Source organism: Manis pentadactyla, chromosome 10 (genome assembly GCF_030020395.1).
Source record: "Manis pentadactyla isolate mManPen7 chromosome 10, mManPen7.hap1, whole genome shotgun sequence".
Taxonomy (NCBI): domain Eukaryota; kingdom Metazoa; phylum Chordata; class Mammalia; order Pholidota; family Manidae; genus Manis; species Manis pentadactyla.
The window spans coordinates 74,790,707-74,817,701 of NC_080028.1; the positions used below are offsets into that span (position 1 = coordinate 74,790,707).

The following is a 26,995-nucleotide window of genomic DNA, read 5'->3' on the forward strand; positions in this document are numbered from 1 at the left end:
AAAAAGTAGAAAAGGAGGGAATACTTTCAAACTTATTCTATGAGCCCAACCTCATTCTAATACCAAAACCAGACAAAGACACCACAAAAAAATTACATACTCGTATCCCTGATGAACAGAGATGTAAAAATCCACAACAAAATATTAGCAAACTGAATTCAAAAATACATCAGCAAGATCATCCACCATGTCCAAGTGGGATTTATTCTAGGGCTGCAAAGGACAGCACAATATTCAAAAATCCATCAATATCATACACCACATTAACAAAAAAAAAGGATAAAATCCACATGATCTTCTCAATAGATGCTGAAAAAGCAGTTGACAAAATTCAACATCCATTCATCATAAAAAACTTTCAACAAAACAGGTATAGAGGGCATGTACCTCAACATAATAAAGGCCATATACAACAAACCCTCTAAGATTGGAACAAGACAAAGATGCCCACTCTCACCACTTTTATTCAACATAGTCCTAGAGGTCCTGAAGACTCCTCTAAAAAACTACTAGAACTAATAACTGAATTCAGCAAAGTTGCAGGATATAAAATTAATACACAGAAATCTGTTCCATTCCTAAATACTAACAATGAACGAGCAGAAAGCAAAATCAGGAAAACAACTCCATTTACAATTGCAGCAAAAAGAATAAAATACCTAGGAATAAATCTAACCAAGGAGGTGAAAGACCTATACTCTGAAAACTACATGACACTTTTGAGAGAAAAAAGAAGACACCAATAAATGGAAATACCTCCTGTGCTCATGGATAGAAAGAATTAATATTGTCAAAATGGCCACCCTGCACAAAGCAATTTACAGATTCAATGCAATCCCTATCAAAATACCAACAGCACTCTTCAATGAACTAGAACAAATAGTTCTAAAATTCGTATGGAACCACAGAAGACCCTGAATAGTCAAAGCAATCCTGAGAAAGAAGAACAAAGCTGGAGGAATTACACTCTTGACTTCAAGCTCTACTATAAAGCCAAAGGAATCAAAACAATTTGGTACTGGCACAAGAACAGACCCACAGATCAATGGAACAGTATAGAAATCCCAAATATAAACCCATGTATTTATGGTCAATTAATATATGAAAATGGAGCCATGAATATACAACGGGGAAATGACAGCCTCTTCAACAACTGGTGTTGGCAAAAGTGGACAGTTACATGTAAGAGAATGAAACTGGATTATTGTCTAACTCCATACACAAAAGTAAATTTTAAATGGATCGAAGAAGACCTGAATGTAAGTCATGAAACCATAAAACTCATAGAAGAAAACATAGGCAAAAATCTTAAATATAAACACGAGCAACTAGTTCCTGAACACATCTCCTCAGGCAAGAGAAACAAAATAAAAAATGAACAAGTGGGACCACATCAAACTAAAAAGCTTCTGTATAGCAAAGGACACCATCAGCAGAACAAAAAGGCATCCTACAGCATGGGAAAATATATTCGTAAACGATTTATCTGATAAGGGGTTAACATCCAAAATATATAAAGAACTCACATGCCTCAACATCCAAAATACAAATAACCTGATAAAAAAATGGGCAGAGGACCTGAACAGACACTTCTCCAGAGAAGACATACAGAGAGTGCCAACAGGCACATGAAAAGATGCCCCACATCGCTAATCATCAGGGAAATGCAAATTAATACCACAATGAGATATCACCTCACACCAGTTAGAATGGCCACTATCCAAAAGACAAAAGTGCTGGCAAGGATTCAGAGAAATAGGAACCCTCCTACACTGCTGGTGGGACTGCAAATTGGTGCCAACCGCTGTGGAAAGCAGCATAGAGGTTCCTCAAAAACTAAAAATAGAAATACCATTTGACCCAGTAAATCCACTCTTTGGAATTTACCCAAAGAAAACAAAATCTCTCATTCAAAAAGATACAGGCACCCCTATGTTTACTGCTATACTGTTTGCAAGAGCCAAGATATGGAAGCAACCTAAGTGTCTATCAATAGATGACTGGATAAAGAAGATGTGGTACATATACACAATGGAATATTTTTCAGTCATAAAAAGAAAGGAAATCTATTATTTGCAACAACATGGATGGGGCTAGAGGGTATTATGCTCAGTGAACTAAGCCAGGAAGAGAAAGCCAAATGCCATATGATTTCACTTATTTGTGAAATATAAAAATAAAGTAAAACAGAAGACACAATACAGCATTAGATTCATAGACATTAAGAAGTGGCTAGTGGTTACCAAGGGGGAGAGAAGTGCTGGGGTTGGGGGGAGGGGGACTGTTGAACCACTGTGATGTGTATTTGATAAAATAAAATAAAAATAAAAATAAAAAAGAAATGCAGAATCCCAGGTCCCACCCCAGACTGACTGAGTCAGAATCTGCATTTTAACAAGTCCCTGGAAGATACCTCTACATGTTAAAGTTTGAGACACCACGTTCTCTAGTCCTAGCTAGAGATACTAAGAGTTGGCACAAAGCTAGGTATGTTGGTTATTGCCTGGTTTTGGTTTCCCTTCTCAGGTGTTTTGCAGCCACCTGACCCTGGTTATCACTGATGGGCTCCCTTCTAAGCCTGCAGTCGCTGCCTTGAGAAACTCAAACAGGACAGGTGGGCAGCAGGGCATGGGTCTTCCATGCTGACCACCAGTAGCCCTTTAGTTCCCAGGCTTAAAAGTGTGAAGTAAGCCTCCATTTCTCTTCCAGACCTCAGTTTCCCTTCTGGGCTGGAGCTCTGCCTGATCTCTCTTCACCCCCTGCAACCTTCAGCTCCCAGTTTGCATGTCACCTTCTCACCCCACCTGACTAGGTCCAGCACACTGCAATACACCCTGCTTTCTTCCTTCATAACCCTTCGACCAATTCACATTTGAACTGTCATTGGTGTGGCATTTAGTTAAAGTCTGTCTATCTTCGTGCTGGAATTAAGCTCCATAAGCATATGTGTCATGAACGTCTGGTTCTCTATTAAATACACAGCATCTAGTACAGTGCCAGGCACATAGTAGGTGTTCCAAAAAAAATTCAGTCTGGGGGATTGACACCTGGTCGGCTCCTGCCCGTGACAGCTGATCACAACCCCCTCCCGTTCTGCCATCAGAGGCTACCTCTGCAGACAGCGTGCCCCACCCCTGCTTCCTCCAGGCACTGAGAATATTTCCTGAGCCAAGCACCTCTTGACTGAGTTCACCAGATGAGTCAGAGGCTTGAACACTTTTCAGAAAGCCAGGAAGCTCAGGGTCCTGAGGGGAAAACAAGGCAGCTACAGGACTAGAGGGGCATCACATAATATTTAGTTCCTTCTAACCCAGTGATTTCCCCAAAACCTCACCTCCAAGCAGACAAAAGGGCCTTGCTCTGATGTTGGGAGGGAGGGCGACAGAAGATAAGATGATACCCACCATGGTAAGTCTGTAAAACAAGTTTTTCCTTCCCTTTTTGGGCTTTCCACAGAATCTCAGGCTCAGAGTAGACAAAGTGAGTAGAATGCATTACTTATCTATGTGTATTTGCCCTGCGCACTTTCAGAAAAGCCTCAGTGTGGCATCTGGCCACATAAATTCGGTCTTTCAAGCAATCATAATAACTCATACTTAGGAGCATGAACATGCTCTCTGAGCCAAGCACCACTGTAAGACGTTACATATGTTAACCCATTTTGGACTTGGCAACACTCTACCAAAGTAAGGACCATTATTCCCAGCTTACAGCTGAGGACACTGAAGCAAAGAGAGGCCAAGGAAAGTACCAAGATCACATAGTGAACCCTGGGTATCTGGTTCAAGGGTCTGGCCTGTAACCATGACACTTAGCCCCTCAGAGTGGCAATGCAAGGAAGGTGACTTTTCTCCAGGAGGATAATAGTCTACAAGGGCCCAGGCTTAACGTCCCAGTCACTGCCTGCTTGGGTTCTGCAGAACCCAGACTCCATTTCTTTTCTTTTTCTTTCTTTTGAAAAAAAAAACTGTGGTACAATGCATGTAATCTATGTGACCATTTTAACCATTTTTAGGCATACAACCCAGTGGCATTAATTCACATTATTGTGCAAACGTCACCACTATCCATCACCAGAATATTTTGATCTTCCCAAACCAAACCACTGCCCATGAAACAATAACTCCTCATTCTCCCTTCCCCTTGGCCCCTGATTACTTCTATTCCACTTTCTGGCTCTATCAATTTGACTACTGTAGGCACCTCATACAAATGGAGTCATACAGTGTTTGTCCTTCCATACCTGTCTTATTTCACTTAGCATAATGACCTTGAGGTTCATCCATGTTAGAAGCATGGTCACAATCTCCTTCCTTTTAAGGCTGAGTAACATGCCATTGTATGTATAGACCACATGCCATTGCGCGTGGAGACCACATTTTGTTTATCCATTGAGGGAGACTAGGGTTGCTTCCACCTTTCCGCCTTTGTGAATAATGCTGCTATGAACATGGGCATACAGATGTCTGTTTGAGCCCTGCTTTCAATTCTTTCAGGTGTATACCCAGAAGTAGAATAGCTGGATCATATGGTGATTCTATTTTTAATTTTATGAATGGCTACCATCAAGCTGTACTTTTTTTTCTTTTTCTCTTCCCCACCCCTCCTCCCAATAACAGCACAATAACCACAGTGGCCAACTCTGCTTTACTTTCCCAGGAGGCCTCTGGACCACATGTTGCTATCTTAGGAGTCAAAAAGCAATTTACCCCTTTTCTCTTTTAAGCTTCTGCTGCAAAATTCACCTGACTGAAAACTGCAGAAGAACCCTCATTCCACACATGAATGGAACTACTCAGAAAGCCCAGCCCACCATCTAATTACAGGCTTTTACCAGAATTCTCAGCAAATGCTTAAATTGCATATCAACCTTACTTTTGTTATGAAGTGTTTGGAAACAAGCTAATGTGCTGGGTTTCAGATCCTTAGCCTGGAGATGACAGCTCCTTCCCCCAGCTGATAAATACAGCAAGTTAGAACCTCACAGATTGGAATTCAGGAGAACTGTAGCTTTGCCTAGATCTATACCAGTTCCATCTACATTTCTTCCATTATTCCAGCCCATGCTCCCTGGTTGGGATTTCCACTTGCAGCTGTGGTTCTGAGCCCTGATGACTGATCATTAGAAATATCTGGGGTACTTTAAAAATACAGATGTATATATAGAGGCCAGGACTCCAGTTTAGTCCAGCTGACTCAGCGTGATGGGGAGTGGGGTCTGGCGACTAGCAGCATGGGCTCAGCTGATTTTGAAGCACAGCCGGGGTTGTGAATCCCTTACTTAAGTGAGCAAGGAGGTCTGTAATCCTTCCTTCTCTATAAAGAATATATTTCAATGAGCTTTTAACCTGAAGAGAGGAACTCTTGAACTAGGGGTCCAAACCCTCACCACTGAAACAAAAGAAGCAGGTCTTCCATGCATGGACACAGCACAGGCCTGATGGGTACAGCTGACCTGCCACTTGAGGCGTGGTGGGTGGAATGAGAGATGTTTGGGGGGTATGTGGGGCTGGGAGTGCCCCTCCAGTTTGAGGCTTCTGCCTTATGAGATTCACACATGGAATTCAAGAGGCTCAAAAAAAAACCCTTTGAACTGTATGCAGAATTTTCTGTCCTTTTGTATATTTTTCTGGGGAGGGTCTTATCACTCTCTCTGAAGCTCTGTTACAATCCCCTCACCCTCCTGAATGAATAACAAAACTCTACTTTAATCATAGTACTCCAAAGGATGGCATATAATGCAGTTATTAAAAATAAAGATCTAGGTCCATTCGTATTTGCACTGACCTACAGGAATTGGACACATGCATCATTAATGAAACAAAAACAAGTTTCAGAGTGATCTCTACAGAATGGTCCAGAACCCACAAGAGCAGGAATTGTCTGTTTTGTCCACTGCTACATTCGTACCATTTGGAAACTGTGTCTGGCACAGGGAAGGTACTTCATACACACTTCTTGCATTAATGAATAACTTTTTAAAGGAACTAAATCTCCTCTATGTGGATGATGTTCATGTGAACAAGGACAAGAGTGTGAAATGACACACACTGAGATGGTAAAGGGTGCTGACTTCAGAGAGAAGGGACTGGAATGGGGATGAGGAAGAGAACAAAATTTCCTTGTATAAGAGTTAACAGTTATTGAGTGCTTGCTACATGCTGGGTGGTGCCAGGCACTGATCACGTGTTGCTCTCATATACTCCACCACGATCCCTTGAGGTGTCCTTGTGTGGTTATCCCCACTGTACAGAACAGAAACACCTAAGCACACAGATCTTGCCCGAGGCCACACAGCCAGTACCTAGGCCCTGGCTCCACAGCCCATGTGTTTAACCTCCGCTCTTCTGATTTTCTGTCCATACACATCTTGTGCTGCTCATTGTAACAAGCATGTGCTACTTTGGTCATAAAATGTTAAGTAAAATATCAGAGGATCAGGCTTTCCATATGGGCTCTCAATGCCCCCTGGGGTCCTCTCCTGACCTAAAGTGGGGGCCCTGCACAGCAGCTACCACAGGCTGCATCAGATGGGATCATTACGTCTGCTGAGGGTGGGCATCCCCAGATTGGATGCAGACTCTCTGGGTGACAGGACCTGAGGAAGCCCGGGGCCAGCCTGCCTCGCAGGGGTCTGAGAGCAGGAGCATTCCTGGTGATGAGAGGCAATAAGCCTATGCAGAGAAAGCCCTGCAGGCACAGGTTTTTCAGCCACAGCCTTTTCTCTTGGGAGCCCTACAGCGAAGGATTTTTAGACTAGCTCTAAACAGATGACAGCTTCCAGTTACTCAGGAGCAGGATTCCTCAAAGTGTGCTGCCAGTCCCCAGTGCCTGCACTGCCTGGATGCTTGAGGAAATGCAGATCCCTTGATCTTTGGAATAAGCAAGACCACAGCTTGAATCCTGACTACCAGGATTTGAGCCTCTGGCTACATTGCTTAGGTGTTAAGCTTCAGTCCCTAGCCCTGTCAGCTGACGAGGACGATACTGACCTGACGGGACGGGTTATGAAGAATATGAGCAATAACACAGGTGCAGCCCTGGCTGTGGATAGGATGCAGGGAATAACACTCATTACTTCTATTAACTCTCTGTTGTGGTGGGCAGCTTCTAAGAGAGCTCCCAATGAGCCCACCTCCCAGTATTCATCCCTTGGGTAATCCCCTCTTCTTGAAAGTGAGTGGGACCTACTAAGTTGCTTCTAATGAACAGAATATGGAAAAAGTGATAGGATGTCATTTCCAAGATTAGGTGACAAAAAGACTCTGGCTTCCACCTTGCTCATCCTCTCTTGCTCCCTTAATTGCCCACTCCAGCAGAAGCCCTATGCCATGCTGGGAAATGCCCTATGGAGAAGCCATGTAGGGAGGAACAGAGGAAGGCCACTGGCCAACACCCAGAAATGAACTGCGGCCCCAAGCCCAACAGCTTGTGAGGAACTGCATCCTGCCAACAATTATGTAGGTGAGTTTGAAATCAGAGCCTCTCCTTGTTGAGTCTTTAGATGAGTCTACAAGACCCAGGCAATAATACCTTGATGGCAGCCTTGCCAGAGAACTTCAGCCAGAAGCACTGAGCAAAGCTATGATTGGATTCTTGACCCACAGGAACTATGAGATAATAAATGGAGCATTGTTTTAAGTCACTAAATTTTGGGGTGATTTGTTATGTAGCAATAGATAACTAATACATCCTGGAAACAACAGATTAAATTACGCACTGGGAACAAGAGATTAAATTCAACCACAGAGTGGCACATGAAGACTTACTTAAACACTATGTCCTCTCAGAAGTCATCAAAAGCTGCTTCTCTGAGTTAGGTGATTCTAGTTTCTCATGTTTTTCTATAAGCTACTTGAGTCATTATAGCATCAAAATTAACATAGTGACTTATTATTTCAAAGTCATAAGTCATTTAATCTTCTCAACAAATCTATGTAGCAAGCATTACTCTCGCCCATGTTTTATACATGAAGAAACTGAGGTTCAGAGAGGCCAAATAACTTGCCCTAAATGTTTTAGTAATTATGTGGAAGTATCAGGAAATCTGGCACCTAAGTTTACATTTGTAACAATTATGCTTTATGGTTCTACGAATCTTGCCCAAGTTCACAAATGGTAAGTGTTTTCAAACCCAGGTAGCTGAATACCAGGCGTAAAGTTCTTAGACATCACCTGGTCTAGAGGCCTTCTTTCTCTAGGACAGTTTAGTGGAATATGCCTCACCTGGGGTTCATGAGGGTCTTGAATGCTACCTACCTGTAAACACTAGGCTGGCGTTTTCCAGTTCTTCTTGGGGAACTTTGAAGCTGAAGGATTCATTATAGAAAGGATCAATTGTGCCTCTTAAGAAGGACGTTTTCTTTGTTTTCACAAGTTTTAGTCCATGTACCAGCTGGATTTTCACAAAGGGGTCTGAGAATTGGACACAAGAGTCACAGAATGTTGGAGATCATGAAACCCAATCCATCCACCCATTCATCCATTCAGCTTCCCATCTACCCATCCTTTACTCATCCAACCATCCATCCATCTGTTCACCCATCCACCCTCATTTCACCATCCTTTTATGTATCCATTCTTTCATCCATCCATCCATTCATCCATCTTCCCATCTGACAGCTCAACTATTCTGTTTCTATATACTCTCCCCTTCACCTTTCTATTCTTCCATCAATCCAACCACCTTTCCATCCATCAGTTCAGGCATCCACTCCTCCTTTCATTCATCCATATTTCTGTCCATCCATTATCCATTTCTCCTTTTCTCCCAATTCAGCTGCTAATCAGCTCCTCCTTTTTTCTCTTCTTCCAGGCATCCAAAATTTATTGAGCTCCTCACATGTGTTAGGCATTGTGTTCATTTTATAAAGAAACTGAGGAGTCAAGATAGGAAATGAGTTGCTTAAATCAGGCCATGGAAGGAGAGCAAGACCCAGGACCTCTCCCGGTGCGTCCCTAGAAAATCATCATCATGTCAGTGAGCCCTCAGCTCATACACAGGAGAACAGAGATGGCAGAATTATAACTGTCATTCTTAGATCACTTTATAGCTTACAAAGAGATTCATGTACATTACCTAATTTTTGTTTAGACAACCTAATGAGACAAATACTGTTATTACCTCAACTTTTTGGACGGAGAAATTGAGGCTTTTAGAGGTTGAACAGCTTCTCCAAGGCCACATTATTAAGCAGTACAACCAGGATTTGCTTCCAGGCAGTCTGACTCTGGACCCCTCAGTCATTTCATCATACTGACTCTCCCACTGTGGTAAGTCTTAAACTTCCCAGCACTGATATCATTCCCTCCACTGGCCCCTTTAAAAACCTCTATTTTTATAATGTGGTTTTTGAGAGTGCAAGGTCTTCTAAATTCAGCTATCACCTTATAGCAAAAGTAATTTATTTTAGCTAGTGCACTTAGAGAAGACAGCATTTCCACTATTGAATTGAAGAGATCCCAGTGACCATGGCTGTTTTCATGATAATATTTTTTGCTATCATGGGAGAAGCTACATACAGATGGAAAGCAGTCTGTTCCTTTCATTAAAAGTCATTTTTGAATTGGTTTGCTAAAGTAGATGCTTTACATGAACAGTCTTTTCAGAGCTGGGATTTATAAAGGTCTACAGTATACTTGAAATGAGCTGGGAAGAAACTCTCAGGGTGTGTCCGCCACTCTCTCGCTGAAGAGAATGCACGGTCAATACGCACTACCACCACCTAGAGCATGGTGTCTTCATTGCAGGCATAGCCTCTGGAAAAGCAAGTCATTTCCTTGGGGCTGCATGTGTATAAAGAGGATCTCGTGTTCAGGAGTTACCACACTTGGTCTCCATCAAGTCCCAATTCAAATGGGGTTAGTGAAATGGCATTGCTTACCTGCCTCATCTTAAGAGATATCCAATCATTTTATTTTCTCTCTTGAACTAATATCTTAGTTCTGATTGCTATTTACCCTCATAGGGTCTTATTAATAGTGTCGGAGATCCAGAAAAAAGGTGGGTCCCTTGTATCAAACAAACATGGCTCATTAAAGAAATGGGAGGGGAAGAGGATTGCACTCTACCTGAACCTTGGCTCACATCCGTCTGAAGAAGTTGCTTGGCTCGAATGACATCGACATTCAGTCTCCCAGCACTTGGGAGATAATTCAGTGACAGAAGCAGCTCCCCCAGTTCTACTTCATTCTGAGGAGGAAGGTAATGGTCAGAAAGTTGCTTTTTTCTTATATTCCTTTTACACCTACTAGGCAGGAAATTGATTCTAGCAGCTCACGAATGGGTTTCTGTGGGTGGATCAGCTGACAGTGGGTGCCTCTTTCTTTGACTTCTTATTAGTTTCTGCCTCTAATTAGTTTTTTTCTGCCTCTAATTAGTTTTTTTCTATCTATCTCGGTAAGTTCTTTCTGCTCTTACAACACTTAATAGCAGCAACAGCACAGTAACAAATGTATCAATAATGATAATAAATAAAAGCTATATACCAAGCACCGTGCTAAGCACTTGACATGTAATTACTTCAATCTTCATAATGACTCTGTGAGATATTATTACTCCCATCTGATAGATGAGCAAAGTGAGGCTCAGAGGGGTTAAATAACATTTAATATTTAAACAGCATAACAGCTGGTGTAGAAGTGCTGACATTTGGACCCAGAGAGGCCAATTCCAGATCCTCTGACCACTATACTATTCAGCATCCCAGCATATTCAGCCTCCCAGCAGGATACCTGGGAGGCAGAGTATCCTACAGAGCAACTATCTGGGTGACAAATCTGTTCTCAACCTGTAGTCCACAACAGAGCTCATGCTTCTAGCCTCACCATGGCAACACTTGCCTGTGACATCCCTTGTTAAAGAGTACCCATTCCCAACTTCTCTACCCATTCCTCTCACTTCTCTATCCATTCCCCTCACTACCCTACACATTCCCCTCACTTTTCTACCTATCCCCCCCATGTCTCTGTCCCTTAAAAATTTTTTTTTACTGTAGAAAATTTCAACCACATATACAAATGAAGTAGGCCAGTATAATGAATCTCCACATCTATCATCCAGTTAGAATAATTATCAACATTTTGCTGAAGGACGCATCATTTTTTACTGTCATCCATCCAGGCTGCTACAACAAAACACCACAAACTGGGTACTTTACATTCTGGAGGCAGGAAGTTAGAGATCGGGGGGCCAGCACAGGTGGGTGAGGGCCCTCTTGCTATGTCCTCACACAGTGGAAGGGGCGGGGGCTCTCGGGGGCCTCTTTCATATGACACTAACCCCATTCATGGGGGGATCTACCTTCATGACTTAACTCCCAAAGACCCCCATCTTCAAATACCATTACATTAGGCAGTAGGGTTCCAACATGTGAATTTGGGGGGGACAAAAAACACTCAGACCATAACACATCTACACCTTGACTTGTAAAAAATTTTAGCTCATATTTTAAACCAAGTCCCTGACATAATGTCATTTTACCTGTATATCTTCTCAAGTGCATCTCTAACTAGTAAGGACATTAAAACAAATATTTTTAATATGGGAAATTTCCAATCACATTCAAAAGAAGACAGAAGATAAGGAATATAAGGAATCTCCTCATATCCACCATCACTCAGCTTCAACAATTATCATCTCATGGCCAATCTTGATTTATCTATACCCTTATTCAACTCCCCATATTATTCTATAGTAATTCCCAGACACTATATTATTTTATCTGTAATATTTGAGTAAGTATCTCTAAAAGATCAGACCGATCTGTTTATCTGTCTGTCCATCCATTCTCTATTCATCCCATTCACCATCCATCCATCCACCCATCTGCCTCTTTACCCCACAATCTCTATCCCTTCAGATGTCAGTCATTTAAGCAAACTAATATCAAGTGGCAGCTCTAGAACAAAGCTTGGCACACAGTTGATACTCAATAAACATTTGTTGACTGGATGAACATTCCAACAAAAAGATTTCCATATTTTGTACTGAGTGAGTTAGTCCCCAGACAAGAAATAACTGGCACATTAACCCAGAGGTTACAAACTGGCAGCCTACAGATGCATTTTGTTAGGCCCACATCATGTTTAAACAAGTAACTACCTGCTAATTATTATAAAACTCAAAAATTAAGTTATTTCAGATTCTTTAAAAATCTGGATTTCTTGCCTTTCTTGAAAAAGAGGAAGGTCTGGCAAGTCTAGGCCCATATAGGCACCTGGCAACATCTGGCCACAGTGTAGTGCACCCCACCCCACCCACATGGGACCTGCCCCCTTCATTTCACTAGGTCCCTACCTGTCTTCCCCTTTACATTCCTGCTGTCCCATCCTGGGCATACAAGCTTGCAGAATTTTCACAAAAGGAATGGCCAACCCAGTGTCCTGAGTAATCAAATAAGTGCAGAGGCCTTTCACATTCTTGCCGGGGGTTCCTTCTTGTTCTCAAAGGCCCAGAACATGCAGCATCCCCAGGAGCCTGCAGATATGTTTATCCTCAGGCAAGGAATGCTGAGAGTTCCGATGGTGCCCAGGCCAGGGAGAAGCCATTCAATGTCCTTGTGGACTTTACCCCTCCTGGGTTTATACATCAGAGCACAGCTGCTGCCCCACCACCCCCACCACCCCCACCCCATGCGCAAATGAAGAATAATACAGCCCAGAATGGCAGCGGTGCTGAGGTTGGAAAACACTGAACAGACAAGAGAAACAGGATAGACGTCTTTTTCACAACAGAAAAAGTAAACGTCCTGTGACTCAATAGTTCTAGTTTCCAGGAACTTACCCCATAGATGTCCTCACATACACATGTCAAGATGTGTGCCCAAGGATAATGAATATAATCTCACGACTTTTGTTAGAGTAGGTAGATGGCCAGAAATGAGCAGGGAGTGGGTTGGAGACTTTGGCTGGTGTTTACATTCAGTTAGATGCTTGTTTGTGTTCTAAACATTACCTGTAAACAGTTCTTGAAGGATGTGGGGAGGATGGGTATAGACAGCAGACCTGCCAAAACTGGCTGGTTCCAACATGGAGAAGTGGACCCAGACCTCACCTCACCTAAATACATTACACGCTCACTAGCATACCAAACACCCTTCCCCTTGGATCCGTGGCAGTTTGGAGGCAGACCATCTAAGGACTAAAAGAGAGCATCACCCTATTTCCCAGAAATTCCCTCCCAATTCCAAGAAACCCCACCTCTCCCGATGACTATTCCACCCCTGCTTAAACTCCATCTGTAAGACCACCCAACCTGAATCCCACCATGCTGCTCACCTCTCAAGCGGGCCCACACTCCCTCCTGGAATGTGTACTGTCACCTCCTTAAACTGCTCTTTGCCTGTACCTGCTTGACCAGCTCACGAATTCTTTTTCAGAGTCAAGAACCCTCTCCCAGGTTGAGGTCTCACCTAGAGCACAGGGAGATCTCCCCCTATTGGATTGCCCGACAGCACTTTGATAGGCTGATTATGGGCCTACTATTTGGCAGCACTGGGGAGCAAGACACTGTCCCTACCTTCATCGAACACACATTCTGGTGGGGGAGACAGACAATAAGCAGACTAAAAATGATACCAAGGAGGTAATTTCAGAAAATGGTGAATACCAGGAAGACAAACCTGGCAGGTAAGGGAGATGAGGGGCCTTTCTGGGGTGATGGAAATACTCTGTATCTTGATTATGGTGGCAGTCACCCAGATGCATTTGCCCCAAATCAACAAACTATATATTTTAAACGTGCACATTTGTTTTATGTTAATTATACCTCAATAAAATTGATTAAAAGTGGGGGGCATCTGCAGTGAGCAAATACGGCAGAATATTAGCACTTGTCAAATATGGGAGATCTGCAAGAAAATCAGAAAACTTAGGCAGGGGGAGGGAATGGCAACTGGCAGGGTAAGTGGGAGATCAGACAAGGCCTCTGAGAGGTGAGGCTTGAGGAGGCCTGAAGGATGTAAAGGAGGGAGCCCTGTGAGGTGGGGAGGGGAACACACCAGGCAGATGGAGCAACAAGAGCAAGGGCTGGGGTAGGAAGAGGGAGAATCAACCTGGCGTGTTCCAGAAGCACAGGGAAGGCCAGTGTGCCTAGAGTGTGCTAAGAGATGGATTCTGGAAAGATCCACGGGATCCATTAAAGAAAGCTGCACAGTGGCTGGTCCTGCCAGAGCCTGCCCACCCACCACTGGCCTCTACAGAAAATGGAAGGAGGAGCGAGGTGGGTCAAGGGCACTCATCACCCAAGAGGCAGAGCAAGCTGAGCCTGCTTTCCCTCTCCAGGGGGTCGCTGAGCAACAGGGCAGCTTCTCAGAGTCCTCCCCTCTCTAAGAAGGTTATTTTCATCTCAAAATAAGCAAAGCTCTTTTATTTCTCCCTCCCTTTGTAGGATACAAGCTTGCCGCCCTCTCCTAGCCCACCCCTCCCCAAACACACATTTACCAAGGTTTTCACATAGTGCTTTTCCAGGGAAGCGTTCCCAATGATTCAGCCACTCTCTCTCTGCCTCGCCTTGGGAGTGATCAATTTATAAGAGGGTCATCTGGATTTAGGGGTATATTTGGTTGAAATCAAAAAGGGGGCTAACCAAGCAATATCAAAGGGTTCATTAACTTATTTAACAAACATTTATTCAATAGTTACTGAGTCCTAGGCATCTGGACGTCAGGTCATGATAATTATAGCAAACCTTTATTGAGAAATCATGCTGGGCCAGGCACTGACCCCCAACATACCAATGTTAAATCTCATTTCCTCCCCACAACAGCCCTAAAAGTTCCCATTTTACAGATGAAAGGATTCAGGCTCAGAGAGGCTAAGTGACAAACTCAAGATCACATCCTAAGCAAACATGGGATACAAGCTCAGCCCATGTATTAACTCTTACATCATGTTACTGGAAATTAAAGCACAATCCCAGCCATTGAGAGTTCAGCCTATTGGGAGAGAACAGAGAAAATGGAAAAACAACCCCAAATTCCAAGAGCCTCACACGTACTAGGATGGCTATAAAAAAAATAGAAAATAACAAGTGTTGCTGCAGATATGGAGAAACTGGAACCCTTTACACTGCTGCTGGGAATGTAAAGTGGAGCAGCCACTGTGCTAAAATGCCTGGCATCCCCTCAAAAGGTTAAACATAGAGTTACCCCCTGACCCAGCAATTCCACTCCTTGAAGAACCTGAACACAAATGTTCACAGTTGTACTATTCACAATAGCCAAAGGTAAAAAACAGCCCAAATGTCCATCAATGGATGAATGGGTAAACAAAATGTGGTCTGTTCACACCAGAGAAAGTTACTCAGTCATAAAAAGGAATTAGGTACTGATACATGCTACAATATTGTATAGATGAACCTTAAAACATTATGCTAGGTCAAAGAAGCCAGAGACAAAGTCACATATTGTATGATTCCATTTATGAGATGTCCAGAATAGGTAAATCCATAGAGACAGAAAGCAGAGTAGCGGTTGCCAGGATCTGAGAAGAGGAGGAAATGGGAAGTGACTGCTAAATGGGTACAGGGTCTCCTTTGGAATGATGAAAACGTTCTAGAATTAGAGGTGATGGCTACCCAACATTGAGAATGTACTAAATTGTATACTTTAAAATGTTTTAATTGGTGTTATATAAATTTCACCCCAATTTTAAAAAAATTATAAGTCCTAAGTGTTAATGAGTAATATGAACCAGACTTATATAAGACTTGACTGAAGCACAGCACACTCTTGGAGGAGCATGGTCAGGGAAGGCTTCATGGAGGAGGCATTTGAGTTAAGCCTTGAAAATAGAATAGATAAGCTAACCTTATCATGCCAGTCACTTCAAAATATATACATGGATCAAATCATCTTGTGTACACCTTAAACTTACACAATATTATATGTCAAATACATCTCAAAGCTAGGAAAAAAGAAAGTTAGGATTTTGTTCAGCAAATATCACAGGGAAGGGGACTCCATGTATAGGGAACAGAATGAGGGAAACCCATCTTATGACGGAATATTCTGCAGCCTGTTAACCCTTTGTTGCTCTGGTTCTGAGTTCTTGATTTCATAACATGAAGTCCTGTGTAACTTGCTATTAATAATAAAGTAGCCAGAGATGGTTAACAATTTGCATTTCTAAAATAAATTAGTGAGCAGTCTCCTTAAAAATAACATTACCTTCAGATTAAGCAAGATGGTGGTGTGAGAAGTAAGGTAGAAACCTACTCCTCAAATCTCACATAACATGAAAATACAGGAAATACAACTAATCCTGAAAAAGAAACCAGAAAGATGACTGTAACAGGTGGCCTACACCTGGGGAAAAGAGAAGACCTCATGGAAAAGAATAAAGTAGCAAAGCCAGGACCCAGCAGAACCCAAGCCCTTCCCCCACCCCAGCTCACCAGTGGGAGAAAGAGAAATGGAGCTAAGAGGGAGTGGAAGCCCAGGACTGCTAAACACCCATACCTGGAGATTTGCTCCAGTAGCACTAACCCACATTACATGGTGCTCTGGAGATTAGGGGGGTTGAGAAGCAAAGACAGGCAGACTGAGATTCCAGTTGCTTGTGGAGAACAGGCACGCACAACCAGCTGCTCCAGAACAAAAGAAAGGTGGACACTTTGAAAGACTTCCCAACAGCTAGAGGGCTGCAAAAGGGGCAAGGATTACACAGAATTTCCTGCTCAGGAGAAAGGAGAGGTGGACAAAATCATCTGGGCACACTCACCCCAGCAGGTTGGGAACTTCCAAGAGCTTCATGCACTCGATTCCCTTGGCTGGCAATGCAGCACCGAGGCCCTCCACCACTGATACACAGCCTGCCGCTCCTTCCTTCTGGCCAGCACCTGCTCACAAACCTGCTGCTCCTGCCATTGAGCCAGGCCAGCTGGAGGGCAACCCTGCCTATGGCACCAACAAGGACATAGCACAGAGGCTCCTCCCTGTGCACTCGGCCCACTGATCCTGGCAGCGGAGGCAGGCACTACAGCTGAGAAGCAGGAAATAGCTCTTTCCTCCTGGAAGGCACTGGTGCCAAATGCCTGAGACCCCTGCCACTGCTCCAGTGGCTGGGCAGCTCCAGAGAGTAGAGCTTCTGAGCACCAGATGGCACCATCTACACAAAGTTATTATTCCATAGTAATCATTAGAAATATGAAATGGCAGAAGAACCTGGTACAAACCAAAATCCCTCAAACACCAGAAAGAGGGCTAAATGAAACTGAAATCACAAATCTTCCTGATAAATATTTCAAAATAAAAATCATAAACATGCTCACAGAGCTACAGAAAAATATTCAAGAACTCAGGGAGGACTTCAAGAAAGAGTAGAAACTTTGAAAAAAACAGTATCCAAAATGAAACATACAACAGAGGGATTTAAAAGCAGATTAGATGAGGTAGAGGAGACTGTAAATGAAACAGAAATTAGAGAAGAGGAATACAAAGAAGCTGAGGCATGGAGAGAAAAAAGGATCTCCAGGAATAAAAGAATATTAAGAAAATTGTGTGACTGATCCAAAGCAAACAATATTCACATTATAGGGGTACCAGAAGAAGAAGAAGAGAGAAAAAGGGATAGAAAGTGTCTTTCAGGAAATAATTGCTGAAAACTTCCCCAATCTGGGGAAGAAAATAGTCAGTCTCTCAGGCCATGGAAGTGCACAGATCTCCCAACACAAGGGACCAAAGGAAGACAATACCAAGACATATAATAATTAAAATGGCAAAGATCAAGGATAAGGACAGAGTATTAAAAGCAGCCAGAGAGACAAAAAGATCACACGCAAAGGAAAACCCATCAGGCTATCATCAGATTTCTCAGCAGAAACCTTACAGGCCAGAAGGGAGTGGCATGATAGTTAATGCAATGAAACAGAAGGGCCTAAAACCAAGACTACTCTACCCAGCAAGATTATCATTTAAATTTGAAGCAAGGGTTAAACAATTTCCAGATAAGCAAAAGTTGAGGGAATTTACCTCCCATAAACCATCTCTACAGTATACTTCAGAGGGTCTGCTATAGATGAAAGTGCTCCTAAGGCTAATAGCTGTCACCATAGAAAATAAAACCACAGTAAAGGAAGTAGACCAATTAATTACCAAGCAAATGCAAAATTAAATCAACTACCCACAAAGTCAGTCAAGGGATACAAAAAGAGTACAGAATATGACATCTAACATATAAAGAGTGGAGGAAGAAGAAAAACAAGGGAGGAAAAAAAACAATCTTTAGATTGTGTTTGAAATAGTGTAATAAGTTAAGTTAGACTCTTAGATAGTAAAGAAGCTACCCTTGAACCTTTAGTAACCACAATCTAAAGCCTGCAGTGGCAGTAAGTACATATCTATTGATAATCACCCTAAATGTAAATGGTCTGAATGCACTAATCAAAAGACATGGAGTTACAGAATGGATAAAAAAACAAGACACATCTATATACTGCCTGCAAGAGACTCACTTCAAACCAAAAGACATACACAAACTAAAAGTAAAGGGATGGAAAAATATACTTCAGGCAAATAATAGGGAGAAAAAAGCTGGAGTTGCAATACTTGTATCAGATAAAACAGATTTCAAAACAAACAAAGTAAAAAGAGACAAAGAAGGATGTTACATAGTGATAAAGGTGTCAGTCCAACAAGATGATGTAACGATTATAAATATCTATGCACCCAACACAGGAGCACCTACATATGTGAAACAAATACTAACAGAATTAAATGGGGAAATAGAATGCAATGCATTCATTTTAGGAGACTTCAACACACCACTCACTCCAAAGGACAGATCAACCAGACAGAAAATAAGTAAGGACACAGAGGCACTGAACTTTTTTTTCTGATCCTTCATTAGAACAGATGGACCTAACAGACATCTACAGAACTCTACACCAAAAAGCAGCAGGATACACATTCTTCTCAAGTGCACATGGAACATTTTCCAGAATAGATCACACAGTAGGCCACAAAAAGAGCCTCAGTAAATTCAGAAGGATTGAAATTGTACCAACCAGCTTCTCAGATCACAAGGGTATGAAACTAGAAATAAATTATGCAAAGAAAACAAAAAAGCTCACAAACACATGGAGGATTAACAACATGCTCCTAAATAACCAATGGATCAACAACCAAATAAAAACAGAGATCAAGCAATATATGGAGACAAATGAAAACAACAATTCAACACCCCAAAATCTGTGGGAAACAGGAAAGGCAGTTCTAAGAGGAAAGTACACAGCAATACAGGCTTACCTCAATTAAGAAGAACAATCCAAATGAATAGTCTAAACTCACTTAATGAAACTAGAAAAAGAAGAACAAATGAAACCCAAAGTCAATAGAAGGGGGGACATAATAAAGATCAGAGCAGAAATAAATAAACTTGAGAAGAATAAAACAATAGAAAGAATCAATGAGCTGGTTCCTCAAGAAAATAAACAAAATAGATAAACCCCTAGCCAGATATATTAAGAAAAAAAGAGAGTCTACACACATAAACAGAATCAGAAAAGAGAAAGAAAAAATCACTTCAGACACCACAGAAATACAAAGAATTATTAAAAAATACTATGAAAATACTAACAAATTGGGTAACCTAGAAGAAATGGAGAACTTTCTAGAAAAATACAATCTTTCAAGACTGACCCAGGAAGAAACAGAGAATCTGAACAGACCAATTACCAGCAATGAAATTGAAGTGGTAATCAAAAAACTACCTAAGAACAAAACTCCTGGACCAGATGGCTTCACTGCTGAATTTTTTTTTTTTTTGAGAGGGCATCTCTCATATTTATTGATCAAATGGTTGTGAACAACAATAAAATTCTATATAGGGGACTCAATGCACAGTCATTAATCAACCCCAAGCCTATATCTCAACAGTCTCCAATCTTCTGAAGCATAACAAACAAGTTCTTACATGGTGAACAAGGTCTTACATAGTGAATAAGTTCTTACATGGTGAACAGTGCAAGGGAAGTCATATCACAGAAACTTTCAGTTTTGATCACGCATCATGAACTATAAACAATCAAGTCAGATATGATTATTCGTTTGATTTTTATACTTGATTTATATGTGAATTCCACATTTCTCCCTTATTATTATTATTATTTTTTTAATAAAATGCTGAAGTGGTAGGTAGATGTAAGATAAAGGTAGAAAACATAATTTAGTGCTATAAGAGGGCAAATGTAGATGATCAGGTCTGTGCCTATAGACTAAGTATTAATCCAAGCATTAAACGAAACATCCACGGATGCAGAAGATTTCTCTAAAAATAGGGGGGGTGAGGTTCTAAGCCTCCCCTCTGTTGGTCCCCAGTTTCTCTCCTGACGGTCCCCCTGCAACTGTGCCTATCTTAGGTTGTTCCTCCCTTGAGGAATCTTACCCATCTCTGGCTAACCAGTCATCTTCCGGGGCCATACAGGGAAATGTAAAGTTGGTAAGTGAGAGAGAAGCAATATTCTTTGAAAAGGTTAGCTTTTTACTTCTTTGCAGATTTATGCCGTGTGGCTTCTATGCCCAGCATTTGTCTTGGGGTATCTTTATCACTTGGAAGAATTATGATACTCGGTAATTTTCGATATGAGGCACTAATTCTACTAAAGGGTTGTATTTAGGAAGGAAGAAGAAAAGCTATAGAAGTAGCAGGCGGAAGAAAACATGGGACGATTGATTATTTCTTTGACATATCTTCTTGTAGAGTAACTTCAGCATGTATAGGTTTTAAACTACTAATTAAGTTGCACACATACATTATAACATAATAGGAATACAGCTACATAACAAAAGCAGACCTACAATTACCAGCCATATCCAGTGAAACCAAGAAAACCAGTTAGGTACCCTAGGCATTTGTGAAAACTTATCAATGATATGATGGATATTGTCTAACTGAATTTGAATAGTTTGAGAAAAATCAGACAGATTAAAACAAGACATTCCTGGGAACTGTTCACATCCCATGTGTTCTTTTAACAGTAGATAGTCTATAGTCGCACGATTTTGGGGCACTGCAACTTGCACTTCTCCTAATTCTTGGTTGAGTTCCGACAGTATAGATCCAGTCAAATTTGTTGTTTTACTGTATGCACAAGCCAGCTTAGATATCTCCTTCTTCATTCCAATGGCAAGTCCAGGAACCGGTGGGATGACTGCAGCTAGAACTGCAGCAGCGCCAGGATCTTTGTTGAAGTTTTTTGATGATCATCTTCTGGAATGACTCTTCCAGAGGATGTTGATGTTGGAAGTTCTTCTTCATATCGTATCTTAATTCGTTTTCTGGGTAGCCAAATTAGGCTTTGATCCTCTGTATAAACACAAACAAACCCTTTGCCCACACTTTGATATGACCTTTATACCATTGTGAAGAACCTATTGGAGATCACCACACAGGAACTTTTTTTTTTTAAGAGAAAGGAATATTATCAGATTCACTGCTGAATTTTATCAAACATTTAGAGAAGACCTAATACGCATCCTTATTAAAGTTTTTCAAAAAAAAGTAGAAGAGGAAGGTAAACTTGAAATGGATCAAAGACCTGAATGTAAGTCATGAAACCATAAAACTCTTAGAAAAAAACATAGGCAAAAATCTCTTGGACATAAACAGGAACAACTTCTTCATGAACATATCTCCTTGGGCAAGGGAAACAAAAGCAAAAATGAACAAGTGGGACTATAACAAGCTGAAAAGCTTCTGTACAGCAAAGGACACCATCAATAGAACAAAAAGGTACCCTACAGTATGGGAGAACATATTCATAAATGACATATCTGATAAAGGGTTGACATCCAAAATATATAAAGAGCTCACACACCTCAACAAACAAAAAGCAAATAAGCCAATTAAAAAATGGGCAGAGGATTTGAACAGGCAATTCTCCAAAGAAATTCAGATGGCCAAGAGACACATGAAAAGATGCTCCACATCGCTAGTCATCAGAGAAATGCAAATTAAAACCGCAATGAGATATCACCTCACACCAGTAAGGATCGCCACCATCCAAAAGACAAACAGCAACACATATTGGCAAGGTTGTGGAGAAAGGGGAACCCTCCTACACTGCTGGTGGGAGTGTAAATTAGTTCAACCATTGTGGAAAGCAGTATGGAGGTTCCTCAAAAAGCTCAAAATAGAAATACCATTTGACCCAGGAATTCCACTTCTAGGAATTAACCCTAAGAATGCAGCAGCCCAGTTTGAAAAAGACAGATGCACTCCTATGTTTATCGCAGCACTATTTACAATAGCCAAGAAATGGAAGCAATCTGTGTGTCCATTGGTAGATGAATGGATAAAGAAGATGTGGTTACATATACACAATAGAATATTATTCAGCCATAAGAAGAAAACCAATCCTACCATTTGCAACAACATGAATGGAGCTAGAGGGTATTATGTTCAGTGAAATAAGCCAGGAGGAGAAAGAAAAGTACCAAATGATTTTCCTCATTTGTAGAGTATAACAACAAAGCAAAACTGAAGGAACAAAACAGCAGCAGACTCACAGACTCCAAGAAGGGACTAGCAGTTACCAAAGGGGAGGGGATGAGGATGGTGGTTGGGGAGGGAGGGAGTAGGGGATTAAGGGGCATATGAATAGCACACATAATGTAGGGGCCTTATGGGGAAGGTAGTATAGAACACAGAGGAAACAAGTAGTGACTCTATAGCATCTTACTATGCTGATGGACAGTGACCACAATGGGGTGTGGGGTAGGGGGACTTGATAATATGGGTGAATGTAATAACCACAATGTTGCTCATGTAAAACCTTTAAAAGATTATATATCAATGATACCTTAATAAATAAATAAATATAGATGTAGATATATATATAGATATAGATATACACCAAAAAAAATAACATTACCTTCACTCATTTGCAGCCTTAGTTTTTGTTGTTTTTTAAATGGGAAAGACAATGCTAGCTTCCTCATTAGGCAGAACAGGTGTGTGCTCTGAGTCTCCTAGAAGCAGGGGTTGCCCCCCCACATTTCTTCAAATAAAAAAGAAATACATTTTGGGGCAAGAATTTGATATTTGATATTTCAGAAATAATCCTCAAGCAATTGCTATGGAGAAATTAGAACACTGCTGAGAATTACAGTTGAGAATTATTATCTTGAACGACATATGATGAGAGGCTCCATAATTTTCAGGGCTTGGCATCTCAAGGTCATATCTGAACCCAGCCCTGGAGAAGGTGGAGGGTCTTTATTATATATGAACAACAGCATCTGCTTGGACATCAAAAGCTGCAGCTCTAAACAAACCGAGGGCAAACATGTTCCTGGACGGTTCCAGAAGCTGGTGTCTTCTTAACCCCTCTTCCCTCCAAGTATCTGATGGTAAATATAAAAGCTGACCAGCGGCCAGCTGGTAAGGACCTTAGACTGGGAACAGAAAAAGGAGGAGAACTAGTTCAGTAGCTCCCCAAACCGCACCCTTTCCCCTGAAGGTCCACGGCATTTACGGTGATCTTTGTGAATACCCGTGAAAATATTGGCACATTAAACTTACATCAACCTGGGGTAATTCTGCCCTCTCCCCCCGCCTTAAGGGACATTTGGCAATATCTGGAGATGTTTTTCGTTGTCACACTGGGGAGGGGGCTGCCACTGACATCTAGTGGGTGGAGGCCACACATGCTGCTGAACATCCTAGAAAGCACAGGGCCTTTCCTCCCGGTACAGGATGGCCTGGCCCAAAACACCAATAGTGCTGAGGATGACAAATCTTAACTAAACCTATGAACCTTGGGCTTGTTCAGATTCTTCTCTTACAGATGGTTGTAGCCTGAACAAAAGTTAACAGCAACCAAAGACTGAATTTTCCTTCAAAAGATTTGAGTAAAGTCCACTTGCTACCTCAGCTGAGCCTGTGTTGAGTCTTCTCCAGACCCGTAGAAGCCTAAGCACCAGCTGCAGGCCAAAGGTCAAGCTACGATTTCCGCCCTTCTGCTACTTCCTTAGGCTTTCATCTCCTCTGGGAGCAGAGACCCAAGCCCCCATACAAAGCTCCTCCCAGGAAGTGGGCTCAGCCATCCCAAGGAGAATGGATTGCTTTTTCTGGGAGGGGCTCCGACTCTGTGAAGTCTCCCTTTTGTGCAAATATAGTCACACAAGGTTGGAGTAATCTGGCCCAATACTCTAGGTTTACATAAGAAAACTGAACCAGGCCATTCTCTCACTTTCCTGCTTAAAATTCTCCACTACTCTCAGAATGAAATCCAAAAACCCTAGTCTATTCTACAGCAGGATTTGTCAACATTTGGCACTCCTGCCATTTGGAGCTGGGTCATTCTGCATTGTGGGGCCATCCTGTGCACTGTAGGATCAACAGCATCCGTGGCCTCTACCCACTCGATGCCAACAGCATACACCCCGATTGTGACAATCCAAAAGGCGTCCAGACATTGCCAAATATCCTGTGAGGACAAAACTGCCCGGTGGAGAGCCACTGGTCTACCAGGATCTAAATAACTTGACCCCTGCTTACATCTCAGACTTTATCCACCAGCCACATCCGCCTTCTCTCTATTGCTTGAAAACACAAGACCATTCTTACCCCTGCTGCTCCCTCAGCCTGGGAATCTCAACTCAGATGTCACCTCCTCGTCTCAGTTTTCCATGACTACCCAACTGAAACCTGTCCCCTGCCTCCACTGTTTTCAGTCATACCATCTTGTTTTATTTATTTCATGGCACTTTGTTTTTATCTGATATTTTGCTGTTCTCCACAAAGGTAAGGACAGTGTCCATCTGTCTCCATTATATTCAGAGCACCCAGAAGAACTTCAATCCAGATGACCCTGAGAACAAGCCACACAGCCCCCAACGTGGAGGCTCACGGCTGCCACATCATGGTCCGAGAGGGGTCATTCGCATGACGTCTGTCACCTCCCGTTCAACCTCAAGAGAATGGAAGCTGTGCTGGGAGAAGGTCCTGGGGCTGGTGCCACTTCTGCATTTGCCTATTTCAAGGCGATGTCACAAACAGGCCTCCGTTTCCTTTGCTGAGTCTGATGAACTGAATTTGGTTGAGCCCCATGGGGTGGGCTTGGAAGAACCGAAATAGACCATCTGTAAATTACTCAAATGAATCCAGAAGGCTCTCTGCAAGCCCCTAGCAGCTGGCTTGTACAAATGCTGCTCCGCTCTACCCAGACAAAATTCTCTCCTTGCAGCTAAATTCTAATCGATAAAAAGGAAATCAAAGAAAACCATTTGGAACAAAAGACACTTTCTGGGGAAAACAACAGCCTAGCTCTCCTGACACACTTCCTTTGAAGTGCTTCTAAATGGCATTCTTGCTCTCTTTCACCTAGCAGAGGGTTTCAAATGTGTGCACACAACTTCTAACGATGTTCAAACACAGCTGCTCTGCGCTCCCCTGCCTTTGTTCTCATGGGCTGGGAGAAACCTTTTGTCTCTTAATTTACTGCACAAAGAACATTAAAAGAGGAACGGATTTTTTAAAAAGCAAAATCCAACCACAATCTCATCACTTTACACATTTCATCAAATGCTTTCTTTTCTCCAACCCCTCTCACTTCCCCTACCCCTTGCCACCCCACTTTCGGGCTCTTTTCCACTTCCTTGTCAGTACACCAAAATGATATTCACATAGCTGCACTGAAAACAGGCCAGTTCTGAAATCTTCCCCCTTTAAATAACTAGATATACACATTTTCTATGGGACTATGTAAATATCTTAAGTATCAATTTTAATATCTATAGAGAATATTTCCTTAGACTGAAGTGCTATATTTTAACCATTTTCCCATTGCTAGGTACGTAGGTTATTGTGGACAGCCTAAAATTGGTCACTTTGACATTTTTTCTTCTTTTAGATTACATCCTTGTAATAAAAGCCAGGCGTCAGATTGCTGGGTCAAAGAACATATCAGGATATGTTTTTAAATGTCCATTATGTTTTTTTGCTGCTCAATATGAATTACCAGACCATTTGTCAAAAGGGCTGAGCTTCACAGCCACCAGTAGAAGTTGAGGACAGAAGTTTCTTCACAACTTCACCAGCACTGAGTATTAACATTTTGATGAATGGATGTGGGATCAGTGTCATTGCTAAAATAATTTGTTTGCATTTCTTTGACTGAATATCTAGTCATATATGCATTTAATTGTGCTTCCTTTTTTGCATGGAAATGGAAATGTTGACTTTGTGTTTCTCTGAGTTCAGTGCCCCTCCTTCATACGTCCACAGCATGGCTGGCAATACACATTCTACACTGGACTGTATTTGTCTGCCACTTTTAGGCTTTCTAATCACTGCTGTACACTGGATATCTTACAGATTTCGCTTGTATTTCCCTGACTGCTAAAAACTTTGAGATATTTTCATCAGCTATTTATACTTTCTCATCTACAAAAACCCTGTTCCTTTCTTTTTGCCCATTTTTCTACTGGGTGTTTGTCTTTCTCTTAATAATTTATAAAAAGGCCTTTAAATTTTATGGGTACTGAATTGTTTACCAGTTATGTGTTGCAGTAGCTTGAATTGTGTCCCTCCCCCCAAATTCATGTTGAAGTTCCAACCCCCAGTATGCCAGAATGAGAACTTATTTGAAAATAGGGCCACTGCAGATGTAATTAGCTAAGATGAGGCCATAATGGAGTCAGGTGGGCCTCTAACCCAATATGACTGTTGTCCTTATGAAATGTGGAGACTGGGACACAGACATGCACACAGGGGGAATGCCATGTAAAGACTGGAGTTATGCAGCTACAAGCCTAGAAACTAGCAGAAGCAAGAGAGGGCTGGAATTGATCCTTCCTAGAACCTTCAGAAGGAACACAGTTGACATCTGGATCTGGGACTTCCAGCCCTACAACTGTGAGACAGTAAATTTCTGTTGTTTAAGGCCCTTAGCTTGTGGTACTTTGTCACAACATCCTAGCAAACTACTATACTATGTATAACAAAATTATTTTTTCAGTTTGTGGCTCACCTTTTAACTTCTTTTTACCAT

General features: G+C 41.9%; 1 protein-coding gene across 6 annotated transcripts in view; it reads right to left on the reverse strand.

Moving 5' to 3' along the window:
- Positions 1-26,995, reverse strand: part of SYT17 (synaptotagmin 17) — an 80,330-nt gene that overhangs the window by 22,963 nt on the left and 30,372 nt on the right. For all 6 annotated transcript variants that reach the window (XM_036917099.2, XM_036917097.2, XM_036917095.2 and 3 more), the window contains 2 exons: positions 10,072-10,192; positions 8,260-8,415 (listed from right to left, as the gene is read on the reverse strand). In XM_036917099.2, coding sequence (XP_036772994.1) covers positions 8,260-8,415; positions 10,072-10,192 — 277 coding nt within the window. The remainder of the gene's footprint in view (positions 1-8,259; positions 8,416-10,071; positions 10,193-26,995) is intronic.